The following is an 18,706-nucleotide window of genomic DNA, read 5'->3' as shown; positions in this document are numbered from 1 at the left end:
TAATAAATGTAATTGGGAACTTTGAATTCAGTAAAATGTACTGGTAATTATAATTCGTCTGGGGACAATGTTGAAACAAGACCCATGAATACTGCTGGGTTTAAACATGTGGCCATTCACTGATGGGGCATTTATTATTCACTACTTTTACTCATACATGGTTTATTATCATGTGGTTTTCGACACAAGAGTCTAGACATCACAAACAGCTTTGGGGAAGTGATTTACATCACAGTGCAACCTGTCATATTGTAATATGACAAAATAGCCTACCAACAAAATGATGAACACTGACACCGGCATACAGACACACACACATTCTTGCAAAAGCATCCACACAGTTTTATTGTTCCTCCTTTTCTATGTTCAAGTCTCTTGATTATGTCGGTCAGTCCTCAGTTAAAGGCAGCCAGTCAGTAGTGAGGACCACATGGCTGTGAGGGTGTGAATCGTGTAGAAGGGGGAGTTATTTGAGGTTTCAGTCATCTGGGTTGTCCAACACACTCTTGCTGAGAGCTAGATCCCAGTAGTGTTCTGTGCCGTGTTTCTTGAAGTGTTCTCTGGCCATGTTCTCTGTCGGGCACTGCTTGAACTTCATCTCCCCAAAATTTCGCTCTTTAGCTGTGCCCTGGAGAAGCAAGAGGAACCATTAGACTTGAATGAGATCACACATAAAATCGTGTCAATATATTTAAGTCAGACAGCATGTGTGAACACTCACGTTCCAAATTAACCAGCACTTGTTGTTCCGCTTTGTATCATCATCGGCATCTGGATCTAATTAAAAAATTAAAATTAAGAGTTTAGTATCCCTGAAATTAGCACCAAGAAATGAAACACAAAAGACTCAAAAGTCACGCCACTCTCACCATCTCTTTTACTGTTGTGTTCCTCCCATTTGATTCTATGCAACATCAGCTTCTTGAACTTTTTCTGGGATTTAGGGCCTGAAAAAAGAGGGAGAAATTTAGATTTGAAGATTGATTATCCCACTGCTTTAATTTGTCATGGGCTGGCAGAAATAATAAAACCTTGCAGAACCTCAGCCATCTAAAATCGCCCAGTGTGGCCTACACAATACACATCTAATTGAGCACAAGAAGTGAAAACCGTCACACCGTAGATGAGATGGAATAACATTACAGTTTTAAGTCATAATGACAAAGACAACACAAAAAAAATGTGGGATAATAAACCAAACACCGGACATTTTCTAATATTTGGGGGATTAAGTACAGTATGACGTTTGAAAAAAGGTTATACCAACTGTTTATTTTTAAAGAAAACATGAATGGTGAAATCGGTGAGATCCACCGAGTGACTGAAAGACAATATTATCTAAGTTAGTTAGTTGATTATCAGAATCTTACTTAAATCTGAAACCTCCCCCCCAACAGCAATTAACAGAATATAAAAAATTAGGTAATTAAAAGCACTAGCTATGCTTTTTGAAAGAGACTGAGCGTTGATCGGTTTGATTTGGCACGTGTCAGTGTCGTCCCGTACCTCCCTCCACCACAACAAGGTTGACATCTCTGTGCAGAACTACAGTGCCTGTCAGGTAGAGCTGGTTGGCATTGGCCTCCACTTTAAACTTCTTAGCAGGGTTGTGCAGGTTACGGATCCTGGACAGGGAAGGTAAGGCGCTTAAATTAGACACACACACTCCACTATATATTTGAACTACAGTATGTGACCTCTAGCTATAAATGCACACCTGTACACTGCAATGTGAACACCATCACTGAGGTCTTCTTTTAGCCTCTTGACGTTCTTCTCTTTCCTCTGCTCCGCTGTGAGCTTGCGGGCTGCATTGGCATCCTCATGAACCCTGCAAAGAAGGGAACACGATTAGAAAACAACATAAAGAAATAATTAATCATCATACAAAGTTAAAAAGAAAATTTCAAAATGACGAGAGTGTAGCGCCGTTACTAACTTCTGTCTCTTGGCCATCTGCGCTCTGACGTGGGCCTCCACCTTCGTGGGGTCCTGAACGGCCTCCGTCCCCAGCACTCTCATCAGGTTAGAGATGCGTACTGAAAAATGAAAGCAAACATCCGTTATGTGCATATTCATTATTGTAATAGTTTGTAATACTAGAAATGTGTGTGTATGTGTGTGTGTGTACCTTTGGGTTCTGGTGGAGGCATCAGTCCCAGACGAACCTTCTCTTGGACTTCTTTTTGTCCCTCCCTACGTGTCTGTCTTCTTAGTTTCTTCTGTTCTTTCTTTGTCAGGTAAACGCCCAGCGTTACTGGCTTATCTGTGTCAACTGAGAAAGAGTATACAATATATACATATTGTAACAATTACAGTTAATTATGGTATTGTTGAAATAATTTAAATTCAGTCCGTTCATAAAAAAGGTGTGTAATGGATGGTAAGCACATGGAAGAAGTGAAAAAATTAGAGCATGCACATAGAGGACAGACAGAACAAACAAAACAAGTATGTCACGTCTGCACATTGTTAAAACCTAGTGGACAAATGTAAAATAAATGTTGTCCTCCAGACTGCAAAAGCATCCCATAACAAAGCCTAGGATCACGGTCTGTGTGACGACAACAAATTTGAATGTAAATGTATCATCATTTATAATCCCACACACACATCAGTGAAAGGGACAACCTATGAATTGCAATTGTATTGGCAACTTTTAAGTTTCCTTTTACAGTGGGAATCATTGTGCCATAAATTAAAGAGTAATTGAGAAAATAGTTGTCTAAAGTGCAATCGTACACAAAATAATGATAAATTGTATATTTTCATATTTATCATTTCTATTCTTAATGTAGTCCGATTTAATTTGAAATGTTTATGTAATTACCTATACTACTTAATACTAATTAACTCACCAGCTTCATGCTAATTTCAATGCCAAATGGTATCTCTCTCTGAGTGCACTCCTACCTCATGAAATCGTTATGGGACAGAAATGTTCATGTTTTAACAAACATATGTTGGGAGCACGTTTTAGCAGTGTGCAGACGTTTTATCTTCCAAACACGTACCTGGAGGGCTGATTTGGGCAGGATGTTCTACCAGATTGGTCACACCAAAGAGCTCCAACTCTTCAAATGATGTGTCGACTGATCTTTATTTGATAAGGAGGGGAAAGCATGCCGGTTAACTACAGTAAGTCGATTGTACAGACTGCATTATCAATCATTATGCAGCTCTGCCATGGCAGTGAGAATGAGATAAAGGGCACTTTTAATATTTAACTTAAACTAGAAGTTTCTGGGTTAGATGTACTTTCTTACATGTCTACGTTGTAGGGCAGGATGTAGGAGTCCCACCACTCAATGTGGGGCACCGAGCCGTCTCCAATTACTTTCTTAGGGGCAATCAGTGCCAACTTGGTGGAAGCCTGGATTCCTGTCTTCTTTGCTGCCTGGGCAATCTCATTCTGCAACCTTTCCAACTGGGCCTGATTGAGGTCAAGATCAATGCAGGAGGGACAAAACACCATTATTTAATTGTATGTCTTATTCCAAATAATCAGAATGAGACAACTGCTGACGTGAACGTTTAGGAGCTGAATCCAACCTTAGTTCTTATTCTCTGAGCAATCTTCTCAAAGCGCCCTTGGTCATGGAATTTGAAGCCCCTGCGAAGGCGCTGAGCTGGTGTAATAGACACACGTTGGTCGAAGTAGGATGTGGACTCCAAGTCCTCCCCAGGCTTCTCCTTCAGCTGCTGACGGAACTGCTCCCTCTTTACCGCTCGAATGTTAGCTACAAATATGGAGGGGAACGAATTGAGGAAAAACCAAGGTAACAAAAATAAGACTGTGTGTACACAGGTATTGGACCACTGTACACATACCTTTCAGTGTTGGCATGCGGTGTGTGAGTTCAACCTCTTTGCCACTAGCATCCACAGTTCTTCCCTTGTCATCCAGAATAAGAGGGGTTGGCTTGTTCACCTCCCTGATTTCAACTTTCCTATAAGGGGACACAGAGGAAGCAGTCTATTTTTTCAATAACGTATCAACAAATACACGTCCTCCTTTACCCCCTCCCATCATAAAATCCTTACTAATGCGATATTACTCACGGTGGGGCAATTCCCATAGCGTGTAAATTAGCTAGTGCCACTAGGTTGTGGGGCCCAGCGTTCCCCAGGGCTCCGAGGATACCAGGTTTCATGGCTAATTGGGACTGGATGCGGGCCTGAAGCTCAGCAGCCTTGCGGGCCTTCTCGATAGCATCATTCATAAAACTGGCAGCCTGGGACGGAGCGATAGATGAGGCACCACCTCCGCCTGCAGCAGCGGCTGTGCCGAGAAGCCGTGAGATTTGAGGGATTTCCATCTGTGACTGTGGTGTTAGAAAGGGCAACCGCTAAAGTTAGTGAGAAATAATTTGGCGTTATATGAAATGTATGATGAAAAAAGGGGATTATTTACTTGTGCTGCAGGGACTGAAGAGGAAAAGCTCAATTGTTTCTTCCTCTCTTCAATCTGTTTTGTAGCGGCTTCCATCATCTGTTTTATCTATTTAATACAGAGAAAGGGTTAGTTAATGTATCATAAAAAGGTATTTAGTTACAATCTCAGTCAAGTCAGAAAAAGGTATCTCATACCTGCATTTTGGTGAGCATGCCAGGGCTCTCAGATGGAGGACAAGGTATGACCTCAGGTTCCTCTACCTCCTCGAAGCGAGGAACCCGTTTTCTCTTTGGTGCCACCACTTCTTTTATCTCTGGAGTTTCTCGTACGACACCAATTTCAGTCTCATCACCAAAAACATCCTGAAACCAAACACCAATATCACATTTAAGCCAAACATGTGTGTTTAGACAGTTCAATAATATGATTAGACGTATAATAATCTCATATGATTTTCTGCTCCTGTCAATAATCTCAGCACATTGAGTAAACTAGTTTTTTAAAGTAATCACACTGAGCATGTGCACAGGCTATGTCTGATTACCTGACCTTTACACTTTTGTAATACTATTTATGGTCTTAATATGTAGGATACTTATAAGAATACTTTATTACTAAAATAATTTATAGCTGCAGACTTAGTATGTCGTGGCAATACAGAGGTGACCTGATGAAGTTTGTGATTGTTTGCTTACCTTGAGGTCTCTCTTGCGGTGCTTTTCTCCTGCTCCTTTGTTGCCACGTGAACTGCGGCTTTCCTCCAAAGCTTCAAAAAGACACTCCACAAAACCTCCAGCAGAGTCATCAAGGAAGGGACGTAGCTGGTCTGAAGTGGAAATGAGTGATCCATAATTAGCACCAATCCATTAATTTATCATAAAAGTGTGACAGTTGAGTCAAGAAGGATGTGCAGTACGCTCCAGTCAATCACCCCCCCTGTGCTGTAAAAAATGTACAACGGAAATCAGGACCTTTTGATGATTCACATTTTTCACGTGGATCAATATACAGAGTATAAGAAAGCAAACTCTGACTTTCTTTGAATGCTGACAGTTTCAATCACAATAAAGGTTGTTTGGGATGTATTGCTTTGATCATTGCTGTCCCTGATCTAATTGAAAGACTACTTAATCAACTATGTTGTGATCCTGCAGCTTGACAATCACCCCAAACACTGATGGGTTACTCAAACAATTTGGACAACCTTTTAACGGTCAAACATACAGTTAAGTGAACCATCGTTTTTCTTCTTCCTCTGTTTAACCATGGCTTCATCTTACATATAAATAAAATGAATTATGGTTAGGAAGTTTACTTATCACAAGTGGTGTCCAGTAAAAAGGGCATTTTGTCCTAACTGGATGTTGACTATCTGGATAAAACACAGCCGGTCTCAAATCGTTATCAGTTACCCGCGGTCTTCCTTTTGTCCAGTCCTTTTCCAACACAGTGCAAAGCAGCAGTAACCACAGTGGGCTCTGAGAAACCCAGGACCTTCTTTACAGTCCGCTCCACCCATGGCCTCATCTCCTCGACCTCCCGTTTAGGAAGAGACATCTTCCAATCCTACAGAACATCACAAAATGTAAAACATTGGCGGTATTATCATTAGGTTTGTGTCTCTTTGGGACAGTCACACTGATATGACAATCCCAAACAGAGCTAATATTGTATGTATAACATTGTCTTCAAGACATTCTCATAGAATACATATGACACAAGAAACAGCATCAACACAACGCCAAGTGGGAACAGATCAGAGTAAATAAGGGCAACAACGTTTTCATTAAAAAATGTGGGCTACAAGGAACTCCACATTCAGTGCTGCGATGTCACACAAGTTGCATATAATAGCACCGTACTTGTAACTTTGAAGAGCTTTGAATACGTTATAACCACACACGTAGCGTTACACACGCAAACGTCCCATTACTTAATGGTACTCAAAACAGTCCCATTCACCCAGTTATGTTGCTTGTCAGTAGGCAGCTATGATGTTAGACTCGCTGAACAAACGTGCTAACCAGGATCAACACACAAGCAGAAACCCATTTACGTTACATCCGCCAAAACTCCCGAGCTAACGTCGTTACCGTTAGCACGCTGCTACCGCAGAATATGAGCTGGACCTACACACATTTCAATTACGCCGTTATCCTTTATTGGACTTACGTTGTTTACGTCGAACACAAAGTATGACGTTGAAAACACGTGAAACACTCAGACCTGGTAAGTTTTCTGTAAAAGTTTCAGTTTGGTCGCGCCGTTCACACGACGTTTGTTTGTCCCGGACCCGGAAGAGGAAATGGACGCTGCGGCTTCTTCCTCGTGGCCGTTTCCGCGCAGTCTTGTCGGTCAAAAGCTCGTTGTTTCCACCTAGCGGCGCAGGAGGGAAGGGGTTTCCTTCAAGGTAATGGTAACCCTGGTTTCTTTGAACATTGTGACGAAGCGTCAGGTTTCTAGTGAAGTAAAGTTTGTATGAGAAAAACATGAAAAGGCTCTAAAAGAGGATGTTAAACAGTGGTATTGTTACACATTATGAAAGAACTGGGCCAAACGTTGTTTCTTCTTCTATTTTCTCCATAAAACCAACACAATATGTTACTTTAATCAAGTTTCTCCTAACCTTATTCATGTTTTACATTAGTTCCCTCTGAAGTGCAGTGTAGTCGCTATATCATTTTAAGAAAGCATACACAATAAAGAGTACAATGACCTTCAAATTGTATTTAATCATTGTAACTTTGTCTAGTAAGTTTCAAACACTGCAGTTGATATCTGCAACTGCCCCCAATCGCACAACAATATGTATGTATATAGAGAAAAATTGTCACACTGTTCAAACTGTTCAAGGTCAAGAGTGAACTTTACTACTCAAGTTTAAACCACCAGATAATGCACAATACCCTTAAAAGATAAACTAAATGTTTAAATGTTTATTTCATACTATAACTTCCATGCATCATATTATCAATATGTGTATTTGTAATTGGTTATTACTTGGTCTTCCACTATTGTAGCAGCTTTGGTTACTAGCACAATTTTATTGAGCCAGCCAAAGGTAGACATGCTAGATGACCAACATCGTCAACATCGTCCAAGAGCTATTATTTGTTCTATTTATCAATGGCGTCTAATTATAATGCCTCTTCTGTAAAAGTTGTCAGCAAACATAAAAGATGTTCTGTCCATCTCCAAAGTTGATATTAAATGCATTAAATTGCGTATTAACCTGAAAATGAACGGAATCAACACAAGTGGGTTTGATTACCTTACATTTCCACTTGTCCACCCTAAAGTTATGACTCAAGACTAAAAACATGGTAAAAGTCCAACCTATCAATAAACTCCTTTTATCACTACTCAGTCTAGTAAAACATTGCCTAGCTATTGCCTAACTAACCACAGACTAGTCATAAAAACACTCATAATCATGTGATCTCGGTTTCCTTCCTCTGTAGGCCCCTCCCCTTTCTTTCTCTATCTTTGCATGATGTGGGTCAACTGAGTGCAGGAGTGTGAGCATGAATGCAGTCGAGAGCCTGAGGCTACTACACCAGTCGGCCGATCAACCCCACCACTCCCTCTACAACAATCCACGTCCTTGCTTACGCTCACTAAGTGTGTGTATCTGTCGTGATGAACTGAATAGACACACGGCATGTTATAGTTTTTTTCTTATTGATTAATCTGTTATTTTTTAGGTGACTTTTAAGCTGAAACTATTTTGTTTGTAACTTTAAAGAAACTTTGTTGGCCAAAATGAAAAATAAATTGATTCCAACTTAGCAAATGTAAATATGTGCTGCTTTTGTTTGTCTTATATGACAACTGAATATCTTTAGTTTTGTAACTGGTTGGGCAGAACAAGACAGAACAAGACAGAACAAGACAGAACAAGACAGAACAAGACAGAACAAGACGTCACCATGTGCTCTGGGAACTCGTGGGAAAATACCAAATTAGTCAAATTAATTGGTAGATTTATTAATAAAAAATATTAGACATTTGAGATTAATGCCTTATTCTGTTTGTAATCGAAAACAAAAGCGTGCCAGTAAACAACACACTCCCTCCACCATCACTATCACCACAACCACCCATGGTCAACCTGAATTCCTCGTTGGCACCTCAGCACATAATATGACAATACCACAGATATTTCTATACAAGTACACACACATAACAAAACAAAGCACACACGCACACACACACACACTCTTGTACCACTTGTCTGTGCAGCTAAAACAAGTGTTATACAGCATCATGGGGGCGTGTGGTGAGAGCTGTAAGAATTCATCTATTAAATCACTGGCAGGCATTTAGTCTGAAGTTTTTCTAAGTCCACTATTGGCAATGCACTAATTGTTGAGTCTCACATAAGTGTTTCCTTTCAATTTCCTCCTCAACCTACTAAATCACAATGTAATTGCAGATGTATTAATGTTCATTATAGCCACCACCCAATAAATATTACAAAAGTGCATAATGTATTACTTCATTTAAGATATTTCCTACATTCCTTTACACCGTTTTTTTTATTCATCAAGTGTGTAGTTATGGTGCATTTCATCATGATGACCCAGTTTTATTTTATTGTATCTGAAAGGGGCTGTAATTCATCTTGGAATATATAATCTCATGGGGCTCTGCTGTCTTTAATTCACACAAATGGGCTGCTAGGGCCTCAGTGTGTGTGTGTGTGTGTGTGTGTGTGTGTGTGTGTGTGTGTGTGTGTGTGTGTGTGTGTGTGTGTGTCAGGGAGTGCAAGTACTAGCACTAAAGCCCAAGTCGTTGACTAAGAGTACATGCTTTAACCTCTTACTTTTGTTTGATTGATAACCCCCCCTGTTTGCCAAGTCTGCCTACCGCAAGGTCCCCGGTTCGATCCCCGCTCGCCCCATTAGTTGCATGTTGAAGTGTCCTTGAGCAAGACACTGAACGCAATTGCTCCCCGGGCACTTCACTGCAGCCCACTGCTCCTTAATAACTAAGGATGGGTCAAATGCAATACAAGTGTACATGTCTTTCTTTCTTTCTTTCTTTACGCAGTATATTCTAGCTGGTGTTTCCCTTTCACTCACTGTACTTGAATAATTGAGCAGTCGTAAGATGGCGTCATCACCAGCGGGCTCCCAATAACACATTCAGGCCAAAGAAACTGACGAGGAGCTCGGCCGTGCCCCAACTATCCCACACAATGTCATGAGATACACGTGCGTCCTTGAACATGTAGTCATGGTATCCCTTGTCTTTACCGTGTCCCCTGTTGGTGGCATCACAGTGATGGGGACCACAGATGGTGGCCAGAACGTCAAGGCCCGCGATCGCTGAGAGCTGCAAGCAGGGCAGATATGACTTCGAAGTATCTCTGATTTCCATTCACCGGCCACTCTGCAATTTTAATGAGCATCAAGGTTGTTTTGGGACTAGTTTGCACTAACCCCCCCTGAGGACTTTGGGTGAGTAAAAACAAGTGTGTGAGCATGCTCCAACTGTGTCTGTGCATTTGTGTGAGCACAAATGTGGGTAGTTGTAAAGTCACAGTGTGGCTTCACCTCACGTGAGTTTTACTGGAGTGCAGTGAGGGTATTGTGGGGGAGGGGAGTTTAGAATAAGTGAATAAGAGCCTCATTGTGTCATTCCTGTCATTGTGCACATAGCTCATGCAGCAGAACTGGACTGACAGCCTTAAACCATCAACTTGTTAAAACCAATAAAAAGAATTAAAAACAAGGGATAAAAGGGGCAGTAAGTTCATTCTGTGCAATCCTATTGATGCACGCACTAACACGCTCAGTTAATCCAACGCATGCTGTTTAAATACTCAGAAAACAACTGAGCACAATAACAATCACTGATTCAGCCAACCTGCTGCTGACCATGTGGTGTCATACTGCTACAAATACAGCGTGATAACTTGGCTGTAATGTAGTGGCAGAATGACACTTATCTAAACATTAAAACAATATTGTAGGAAGCAAAAACTGAAAGAAAACATATAAAATCAAAACAAAAAATGGTGAAAAAACAACAAATGTCCTTCATGCTCCCCAAAAAACAGAGTGAGGTCATGTCTCCTCTCGATGTCCTCCACACATCCTCTTCCCGTACTTTTCTTATTGCCCCTCGTTTACATCCTCCAGAGAACGAAAGGGGGGGGGGGGGGGGGGGGGGGGTGGAGGGCAAGGGCTTCTCTGCTAAAAACTGCATGGATACAAGGGGGGGCCGAGAGCGAGGGAGAGAGAGAGCGGGGAGGAGGGAGGGAGAGAGGGAGGGAGGGAGGGAGAGAGAGAGGGAGGGAGGGAGGGCGGTCTCTGTTGTTGTTGTAACGGAGCACACAGTCAGTGTGTCAGAGACAGGCCCATCACAAAATCAGCCAGTCAGTGTGTCAGACAGAGCGTGCAGTGGGGAGTGGCATGTTTACGACTCTGGGTATATCTGTGTGTACGTGTATGCGTTTGTGTGTGTGTGTGTGTGTGTGAGTGTGTGTGTGTGTGTGTGTGTGTGTGTGTGTGTGTGTGTGTGTGTGGCATGGCTGATTTCAAACCACACCCTCTTAAAATGTGCCAAAGTCGTGCCCATGTGCTCGCGCATGGATGTGATGCGTGCGGAGAAAATGGTGAATCTTTCATAATTTTTTATTCGGAATCTAATTTAAATAATATTTAATATTTGATTAAATATATGAAATCAGAGCTAAAACTAACAATTACTTCAATGATTGAGCCATCTTCAAATATTTTTTCTCGATTGAATGATTATTTTTTTAGTCTATAAAATGTAGTAAAAATATAGTGAATATTTTCGAAGCACTTTGTTTTGTCAGACTGTAAATCCAGAAGCCAAAGATATAAAACACCAAAAATAGCAAAACCTCACATTGGCAATGAGAATATTTAGTTATCAAAATAGTTTTTTATTTTTAAAAACATTCATCACTAATCGTCCTCAGCTTTGTGTTCACAGCTTTGGTGTTTTTCACTGTGACTACTATTATATGTGAAAATGAAAAATATATTTTACATTATATTACAATTAACTTTAAGTTTTCTTCGTCGATCATGTTTAAGATATATAAAAATGACCTATTGTGGTTTACAAACACATCCCTGGCAACACGGCGGTGTTCTGGACTGTAACAGGAGCACAGGGCGCTGTGGTGAGGTTCACTATTGACTCTACCCCTTTGATTTTTTATTTAGAGGGACTAAAACCACCACATCAGGGATCAGACGTCAGCCTGTTTGACTGCTCTGTTACAGTATAAGAATTCATTGCAGGCTCTTCTCTACCACCTATAGGAGGTATTTACTTATTGTAATCTCGTGAAATAAACAACACATAAGCTATATGTTTCGCTCTGTAGAGGCAGCTGGTTGGAGGATCAGTCAGCTCCCCCACTACTGCCAGTGAGATTACCGAGACTGTGGTCTCACACCCGGCCGCCCCTCCTTCTCACCCCCCACCCCTCCCACCCACACTTCAAATTATAAAGTCTGTAAATCTGCACCCCACTGAGTCACACATCTGTTTAATGAGAGCTGCTATCCAAAACAGGAGTCTCACTCACATCGTTGCATATCAAATGAAGAAAAAAAAAAAAATCCCAATGTTGGTACACAAATAAATGTATAAAAGTTTACCAGACGAGTGCAACATTACAGACATTTCAGATTTCGAAAATGTGTCATTTATTAAAAGTTTTTTTTTCTTTTTCTGTTCATCATTATTGAAAAAGTAGCCAGAAGAGTAATAGCATGTAAAGAGAGAGAGAGAGAGAGAGAGAGAGTTTAGTTTCGATAGAAAAGATGCTAACAGGATTGAGGGAGATGAAGGAGAGAGGGCAAGGGCAGACAAATGCAGCAGAGTTGGGGGAGGGGAGGCGAGGAGGGAACTACAGTCAGCTTTTACAGTTGAAGCAGCTAAAATAAACAAAAAATAGTATTCCAGACCAACCAGCAGTGGTCGTTGCAGTAGAAAACACACATGTAAATAGGACATAAACAATGTAAAAGAAGTGCAATTGGTTTCTCTGTCATTCCATAACCATATAAAAACCGGAGTGTTGTGGAGGACACCCCCAGCCTCTGATCCAGAATCAGCGTCTGGCACATCGTACCGTCATGTTTGAAGGTGGGATGAGGTAAGACGGTCTGACTCTGGGTCTGTGACTGAGGGTCGTTCCTCTCTTTACTCCAAACGCAGGCAGTAAAATGGAGGCTGCCAGTGGCTCTGTGTTCAAATGTGGTGTTCACTGTTTTGGAGGAGACAGGAACGTGGATATCCCCCCTCTCCATTTATGTAAATAGTGTATGAACCACTCATACAAAATTTAAAAAATATTTTTAGTCTAAATATTTACAATACTTTTGCAATAGTCACATCGCTAAAAAAAACAACTCCTACATTAAGAAGAATATTGTGAGCAGATTTTTCTCCTCAAACATGTAAATTAGAACTGGAATCAAAACAACAATAGCAGCAGTGGAGGGTGGTGCAAAGAAAGATGTCCTCCCGTACAATTAGATTTTCTGTTTTTCAAGTTTTCAAGGGCACCAGCTTCACGTGCGGTCCAGTCTGTTCCTCTATTGATCAGAAGGAGAGGAACAAAAAGCTCCAAAGGGAGGCTACACTTCAGTACTATATGACAAATAGTAGCCACTGCCGTTGGTGTGTGTTAAGGTTGGACATGTAGGCAGACAGGTTTTTTTTTTTTTAAAGCAGTAAATAGATTGCTGATGATACTGTCGGTTTGTTTGTATGCTGTGTGTACTCACTTAAGAAGCAAAATGAAAATGACTCTCATGATTGAATGTGCACCGGTTTTGTGAAATTCAAGAAAACAATCAAAATGCAGTAAAAATGCAATGAAAGCACCAAATGCTTTTCTGAACACATCCTATTTGGTAAAAAGGCACAGTAGTCCAATAATCCAATCATAACACTTCACTTCCTTCGTCTTCATCACCCTCGTTTTGATAGCGATAACAACCACAAACTGTCAACAGCATCTTCCAAATCCCCTCAAAACAAGTGTCGGCCACACTATGCAAGCGCACAGCAGGCAAAAAATATTCAGCTGCCCAATAAATAAATACAAACAATAAATAAATGCAGTCCGGTCAACACGTGAATAAATTAACTGTGAGGACGAGAACAGTTTACCTCTGATTGCTGATCACCTCCCCGATGCCAAAGCGCCCAAACAGTTGAATTACATTCGAGAGTTGAACTTTTTTCCACAGTCTCAGATGACTCTAACACACCACACACGTACAGTATAATGCTGCATTCTGTACACTCCATTTCTCACATTGCTGGCTACAAGATACTCAATGACTCCGGTGTCACGCTTCCTCTTCAAGCCAGATTCTATCTACAAGTGAAGGTAACTTCAAGCGTGTGTTACTCACTCTGGATCGAAGTTACCTCATTCAAAATAAACCTTTCATTCTCAATGTTGACATCAGCTTTTCTCATTTTGGATTGAGTGTGCCCCTCAAGTTAGATGTCTGCAGAAACAGTCATCTCTGAATACAGTGATTGCTTTCATGTGGAGGAGAAACTATTATTTGCTCCTCACAGTGCTTCAAAATCTCTCCCATGATCATTGCTCAATAAGCTGCAAATAGACTCTCAGCTTTAGGTTTCCTTCGCTGTCCCCTCAACCACAACTGCTTTTGCGCAGGTTTAAATTATAATGTAATTGTCATGATCAACTCTATTGGTTTAGATTCATTTCAACACAGTGTGTCCAGATGTTTTTTTTTACTGCAGCCCACTGCTCCTTAATAACTAAGGATGGGTTAACTGCAGAGAAGAATTTCCCTACTGTGGGATCAATACAGTCTACATTATTTATTTATTATGTTCAAAACACTGGTTGCAATTGTGGTTTTGACGAGGGTTTTTGTAAGATCCATCATTTGTCTTCAACATTTATCACCTACAAGTTCTTTCCTCCCCTTCCTCCCTTTAATGCATTTATAATCGCAGGCATTCAGCTTCTCCTCTTCTTTCTCACGCAGCAGCTTTAAGCCCGGTGGTGTAAAAGAGCAGGGCTGCCGGGCTCTTTGCTCAATGCATCAGGTCTACGGGGGGGTGGGGCACACCTCCGGCAAAGGCGCAGGTGGGGCTTGAGGAGCTTGATTCGGACCCCGACACATCTCGCTGTTCTCACTCTCACTCGGGTGTCCAGTAATGGGCTGGCTTTGGCACCGGATTGGCTTCTTCAGATTTTTGGGGTGCTTGTAGTGCGTGGTAGAAGAGATGGAGCTGTCTTGTGTCTCTGGACTGCCCCTCCTTCTGAGCGGGAGGAGCGGAGTGACGGGCTGCTTTTCATTGTTACCTGCTACTGTTGTGCTCTCATTGGAAGGGCAGGCCTTTCGTGGGGACAGGATGGGGGCCACGTGAACCCACGTCAGGCTCGGCTCAGAGCTTTGACCGGCTTTGTATTTTGATTGCTTGCTAAGTTCCTCGCCGTCACTGTCTTTTCCCGTTGTGTCCTCGTTCAGCTGGTTGTTGCCGGCCACATCCGCGGACTTTTGGTTTGCATCAGGCGCCGATGATGGAGAAGGAGTGCCGTCCCTTTCATCACAATCTGTCTTCACTCTCTTCTCTTCTGCACTAATACGAGGGCACTTGAGAAGCACAGGGGAAGGCGTGGGAGAGTCCGTACCTGTCCAGCTGAGTCTGCGCTTCTGAAAAATTAGCAGGAGAGTAGTTTTCGATTGAATATAGAATTACATTTGTGGAGATGATGACGGTGTGTGTGTGTGTGTGTGTGTGTGTGCACTCACGCACGCACACACGCACAGGTAGGAATGCTTCTGCTCTCACCTTCACGGGAATGTGTAACTGATCCTTGTGCTTGTGAGGCGGGGTGGAGCGAGACGTATCATGGAGGGAGGGAGCGGGGGATGCGGCGACGCTGGAGGCTGCAGAGACAACCTGAGTGTGGATCTGAGGAAACCAAAGTTTCAGCATTATCTCCACCTGGAGCAGAGTGTTCAGGTACTTCTCCCTACAAAAACATACAAACAAATACAAAATAAACATTTCAATTGAGGAGAAGTTGTCAATGCTATTGTGGTATACCATTGGAATAAACCTGGAGGTGTATGGCCCTGCATATTAATCTGAAGTCTGGTGTTTCTCTGCACTGCCATTCTGTAACTTTACCTAGAAAGACTGTTCAATAAAACATGGACCAGAAGATGAGGCTTCAAATGGAAGACCACTTCACTGATTCTTTCTTTTATAAGTCCAATTAAATGATCATTTACATGCTCAAATCGAGCAAAGATGTAGTGTCTAGTGAAGCAGAGGCAAGACAAGAATGAGTCAGGGAGACACGGAGGGTTGATGGTGGGGCAATGTGGACCACATCTTACCCGCTGTTGGGTCTCTGTAAAACACCCACAATCCTCTGGATTCGATCCATGGCGACGCTCTGCTGGAAACTACTCAAACCTGTCAATCGAATGCAGAATCCCGCAGTCAGCATTTGCACAGCAAACTGCATGCACGTGTAAACACGCACACACTCTCTTTCCTCTCTGACACAGACAGACACACGGGCACACACCACTTTCACTTGTGATATCAGAGAACTCTCGTGAGCTGATGAGTCAGCCACAAGACTGTCGCTTCACACACGCTGCACTTTGGACTACATCAATAGGCTGCGTCAATACAGACTACTGCACAAAGGAAGTCGCTATTGAAATGGACTGAGGCCACACGGCTCATATAAACCCATGTTCCGCCTCTACAACTTTGGCTGCCAGTCTGCACGTGGGCTTGACTGTAAGCGGCGATGTAAGGATGCTTACCTCGATCGAATCGGCCCCTCTTCAGTCCATTCAGCAGCTCCAGCATGGGCCTCACAAAACCCTGTAGCTCAGCACACTGACAGAGGAAGAGGAAAATAGATTACTACTGGGTTTGGGTTAGGCCTCGCCGTCTGAACCATTCTGCTGGGCTTTCCTCTTCATACATTGCTCCGTCATCCCTCTTCTCATCAGTCCCTTACCTTTTGAGCAAACAGCACGTCTCCCTGTGATTTGGGGATCTGGCTTGTTGGCTCTTTCTTGTCTAAACTGATGCGAGTTGCCTTGCTGCCGCTCTCCGACCTGTAGGCCTCCTCTTCCTCTTTATCTGTGAAGTCATCGCACGTCCACTGGGACCCGGGACTCTCCGACCCCTTGTCTCCATTGGCCGCAGCCCCAACCGCCCCGCCGATGATGACAGAGGAAGAGCTGTCTGTCAGAAAGACGTCTGTGTCATCCTCTGCCTGCTCCGAGTCGCTGAACAATAGGCTGTCACTTAAGCTCAGGGAATCGAAGGAGGGCTGGGAGGAAGTGCTGCCCTTGGACTGCATTGCTGTTGGGGAAGAAGCAGAGGGTTGTGGTTATTTTAACAGTCAGCTAAGCTTATAAAGAAACAACTTAAAAGACTTGGTTAAACACCCCAAATCTGCAGTTTGCTACTAGAATGAGTGGCAGGGTAAATGGAGACACAAGTAGTGACAAACAGAATAGCAAAGAACTGCTTTCCATTTGGAAATACTCTATTTTTCCCTCTCTCGCTCCCAAAAATACCAACCTCAAAATGGTGGGTATACCAGTGCCCTAGTTTAACATGTTGCAGAGTGGGACTGGGGGTAGGCAGTGGGCACACAATGGTAGTGCATGTCTGGCTCCCATTGAGGAGATCGGAGACTGGAAAGGAGAGCAAACTGTGAGGGGGATGGGAGCTTGTAGACTCTCTCTCTCTCTCTCTCTCTCTCTCTCTCTGCCTCCGGTGCTCTCTCTAGCCCCTCCTCTCTGTCTCAGGCTTGCTCTCCATCCCCCCTTGGATTCTCTCACACACCCACACACGCACACACACAAACCTCTTCCTCTTTGGCTGTATTTATGTATGCCTCTCATCGCTCCCTGCTCTCCCTTCAGCTCATCCTGTTCGTTATGCGCACGCCTGGTGCTCCTCTTCCTATCCGTCTTCCACAGACCAAACCCTCTTCCACTCTTACTCACATGTTACACTCTGTATCTCTGGCCATGTGCCTCTCTCTCTCTTTCATCGGTCTTCCTCTTTTCTTTTCGCTCTCTGTGTAATCTCTGAGTGCCGCTGGTCTTTGACACAGTGGGGGATATTAGAGGGGTCACACACCAGCACAGCTTTTATCAATAGGAGAAATAAAGTCTAAAATCACTCTCAGACAAAGGAGACTGTTTTGCAGTGTGGCCACACTGACGAGAAAAGGGCACAAACTACTCATTGAGTCCAAACATGTCTTCACTTCAAGAATATAACACATTTTCAACAAGCCAGGTCTGATTTTACAACAACACCAAATTCGGTTTACAGGTTATCAGTGGTTGGTGGCTGGCTTTCCTTCAGACAAGCTGCGTCCTCTTAAAACCTGTTTACATGCATCTGCATGAGTAAACTGCTAAAATGTGGTATTTATTCCTATTTTTCCACACCCTGTGTGTTTCTGTTCATAGCCTATGGTGGATGGGGTGGGGATGGAGGTATAGTGGGTGTGATAGGGTGGTGGTGATGGTGCATTTTGTCGGTACAGTCTGCACAGGTATGCATGGACCATGCGGCTGCGTCTCAGGTGTTGGCTGCCTGTCTGCGCCGCACGATTTAAAAAAAAAAGTCTCACAAGGATATAACATTTAAATTATCAGAATACATGACATGACATCAAAGTAAATATCAAATGTAAACCAAAACATGTTTATAATATAATAATAATAATAATAATAATAATAATAATAATAATAATAATAATAATAATAATAATAATAATAATAATAATAATAAATGGAACAACGAGGAGTGAGAGAAAAAAAAATGCTTTTGGCTATTATTAACAAATATTACCGGGGGCACATACAGGATACAGCGAGACAGGAAATTCCTCTAGGCTAGCCGACAACTTCGTGAAACGAAGCCATAAAACAAAAGAAAAAGAAAAACACGTTATGTTAGAGGAAATGCTCACCTTTAGTAATGTAGGATAAAAACAGCAGCTGCCAGAAACAATCGTTAACGGCTCTTATCTCCTACTTTGATACGACAGATCCGTCAATACACACGGAGCTGGAGCAGCATCGGGGCGTCCAGCCTCAGCTCTCTCTCTCTCTCTCTCTCTCTCTCTCTACCTCTCTACCTCTCTCTCTCTCTCTCTCTCAAACACACACTGCCCCGCCGCCAGTTCATCGGTGTGTGTATTTGCTCGCTCTTTCTCTCGGCAGTTTACGAGCGTTAACATGTGCGCGGATCCACGTGCAC

The 18,706-nt window shown here is 42.6% G+C and overlaps 2 protein-coding genes across 3 annotated transcripts; both read right to left on the bottom strand.

Annotated features, from left to right (window-relative positions):
• Positions 1–95: 95 nt before the first annotated feature.
• Positions 96–6,837, bottom strand: prpf3 (PRP3 pre-mRNA processing factor 3 homolog (yeast)). Of its 2 annotated transcripts, none has more exons than XM_034554063.1 (17): positions 6,623–6,837; positions 5,809–5,962; positions 5,092–5,222; positions 4,591–4,758; positions 4,415–4,501; positions 4,063–4,325; positions 3,832–3,950; positions 3,553–3,740; positions 3,267–3,433; positions 3,015–3,097; positions 2,132–2,275; positions 1,940–2,039; positions 1,718–1,831; positions 1,507–1,625; positions 870–947; positions 722–777; positions 96–628 (listed from the first exon to the last, which is right to left on the bottom strand). In XM_034554063.1, the coding sequence occupies exons 2-17, from the start codon at positions 5,951–5,953 to the stop codon at positions 479–481; spliced, it is 2,112 nt and encodes a 703-aa protein (XP_034409954.1). In that variant the 5' UTR covers positions 5,954–5,962; positions 6,623–6,837; the 3' UTR covers positions 96–478. The 2 variants fall into 2 exon arrangements, with proteins under 2 accessions (XP_034409954.1, XP_034409953.1); XM_034554062.1 differs by having other exon boundaries at positions 6,569–6,825.
• A 5,139-nt stretch (positions 6,838–11,976) lies between these two features.
• On the bottom strand, positions 11,977–18,706 carry LOC117745725. The gene is made up of 6 exons (XM_034554237.1): positions 18,417–18,706; positions 16,434–16,783; positions 16,234–16,309; positions 15,793–15,871; positions 15,239–15,422; positions 11,977–15,099 (listed from the first exon to the last, which is right to left on the bottom strand). The coding sequence occupies exons 2-6, from the start codon at positions 16,779–16,781 to the stop codon at positions 14,491–14,493; spliced, it is 1,296 nt and encodes a 431-aa protein (XP_034410128.1). The 5' UTR covers positions 16,782–16,783; positions 18,417–18,706; the 3' UTR covers positions 11,977–14,490.

The sequence above is a fragment of the Cyclopterus lumpus genome, chromosome 16 (genome assembly GCF_009769545.1).
Source record: "Cyclopterus lumpus isolate fCycLum1 chromosome 16, fCycLum1.pri, whole genome shotgun sequence".
In the NCBI taxonomy this organism is placed as follows: Eukaryota; Metazoa; Chordata; class Actinopteri; order Perciformes; family Cyclopteridae; genus Cyclopterus; species Cyclopterus lumpus.
This window is presented reverse-complemented; position numbering and strand designations above follow the sequence as displayed.

What these genes read in the sequence shown, in the direction of transcription:
- prpf3 (XM_034554063.1), bottom strand. Translation starts at nt 5,953, where the DNA reads ATGTCTCTTCCTAAACGGGAGGTCGAGGAGATGAGGCCATGGGTGGAG. An exon ending in GCATGCTCACCAAAATGCAG is followed by an intron (nt 4,502 to 4,590) that starts GTATGAGATACC and finishes TGTATTAAATAG; the next exon opens with ATAAAACAGATGATGGAAGC. An exon ending in CCTTGTTGTGGTGGAGGGAG is followed by an intron (nt 948 to 1,506) that starts GTACGGGACGAC and finishes CTCTTTTTTCAG; the next exon opens with GCCCTAAATCCCAGAAAAAG.
- LOC117745725 (XM_034554237.1), bottom strand. Translation starts at nt 16,781, where the DNA reads ATGCAGTCCAAGGGCAGCACTTCCTCCCAGCCCTCCTTCGATTCCCTG. An exon ending in GAGGGGCCGATTCGATCGAG is followed by an intron (nt 15,872 to 16,233) that starts GTAAGCATCCTT and finishes TTCGATTGACAG; the next exon opens with GTTTGAGTAGTTTCCAGCAG. An exon ending in AGTTACACATTCCCGTGAAG is followed by an intron (nt 15,100 to 15,238) that starts GTGAGAGCAGAA and finishes CTAATTTTTCAG; the next exon opens with AAGCGCAGACTCAGCTGGAC.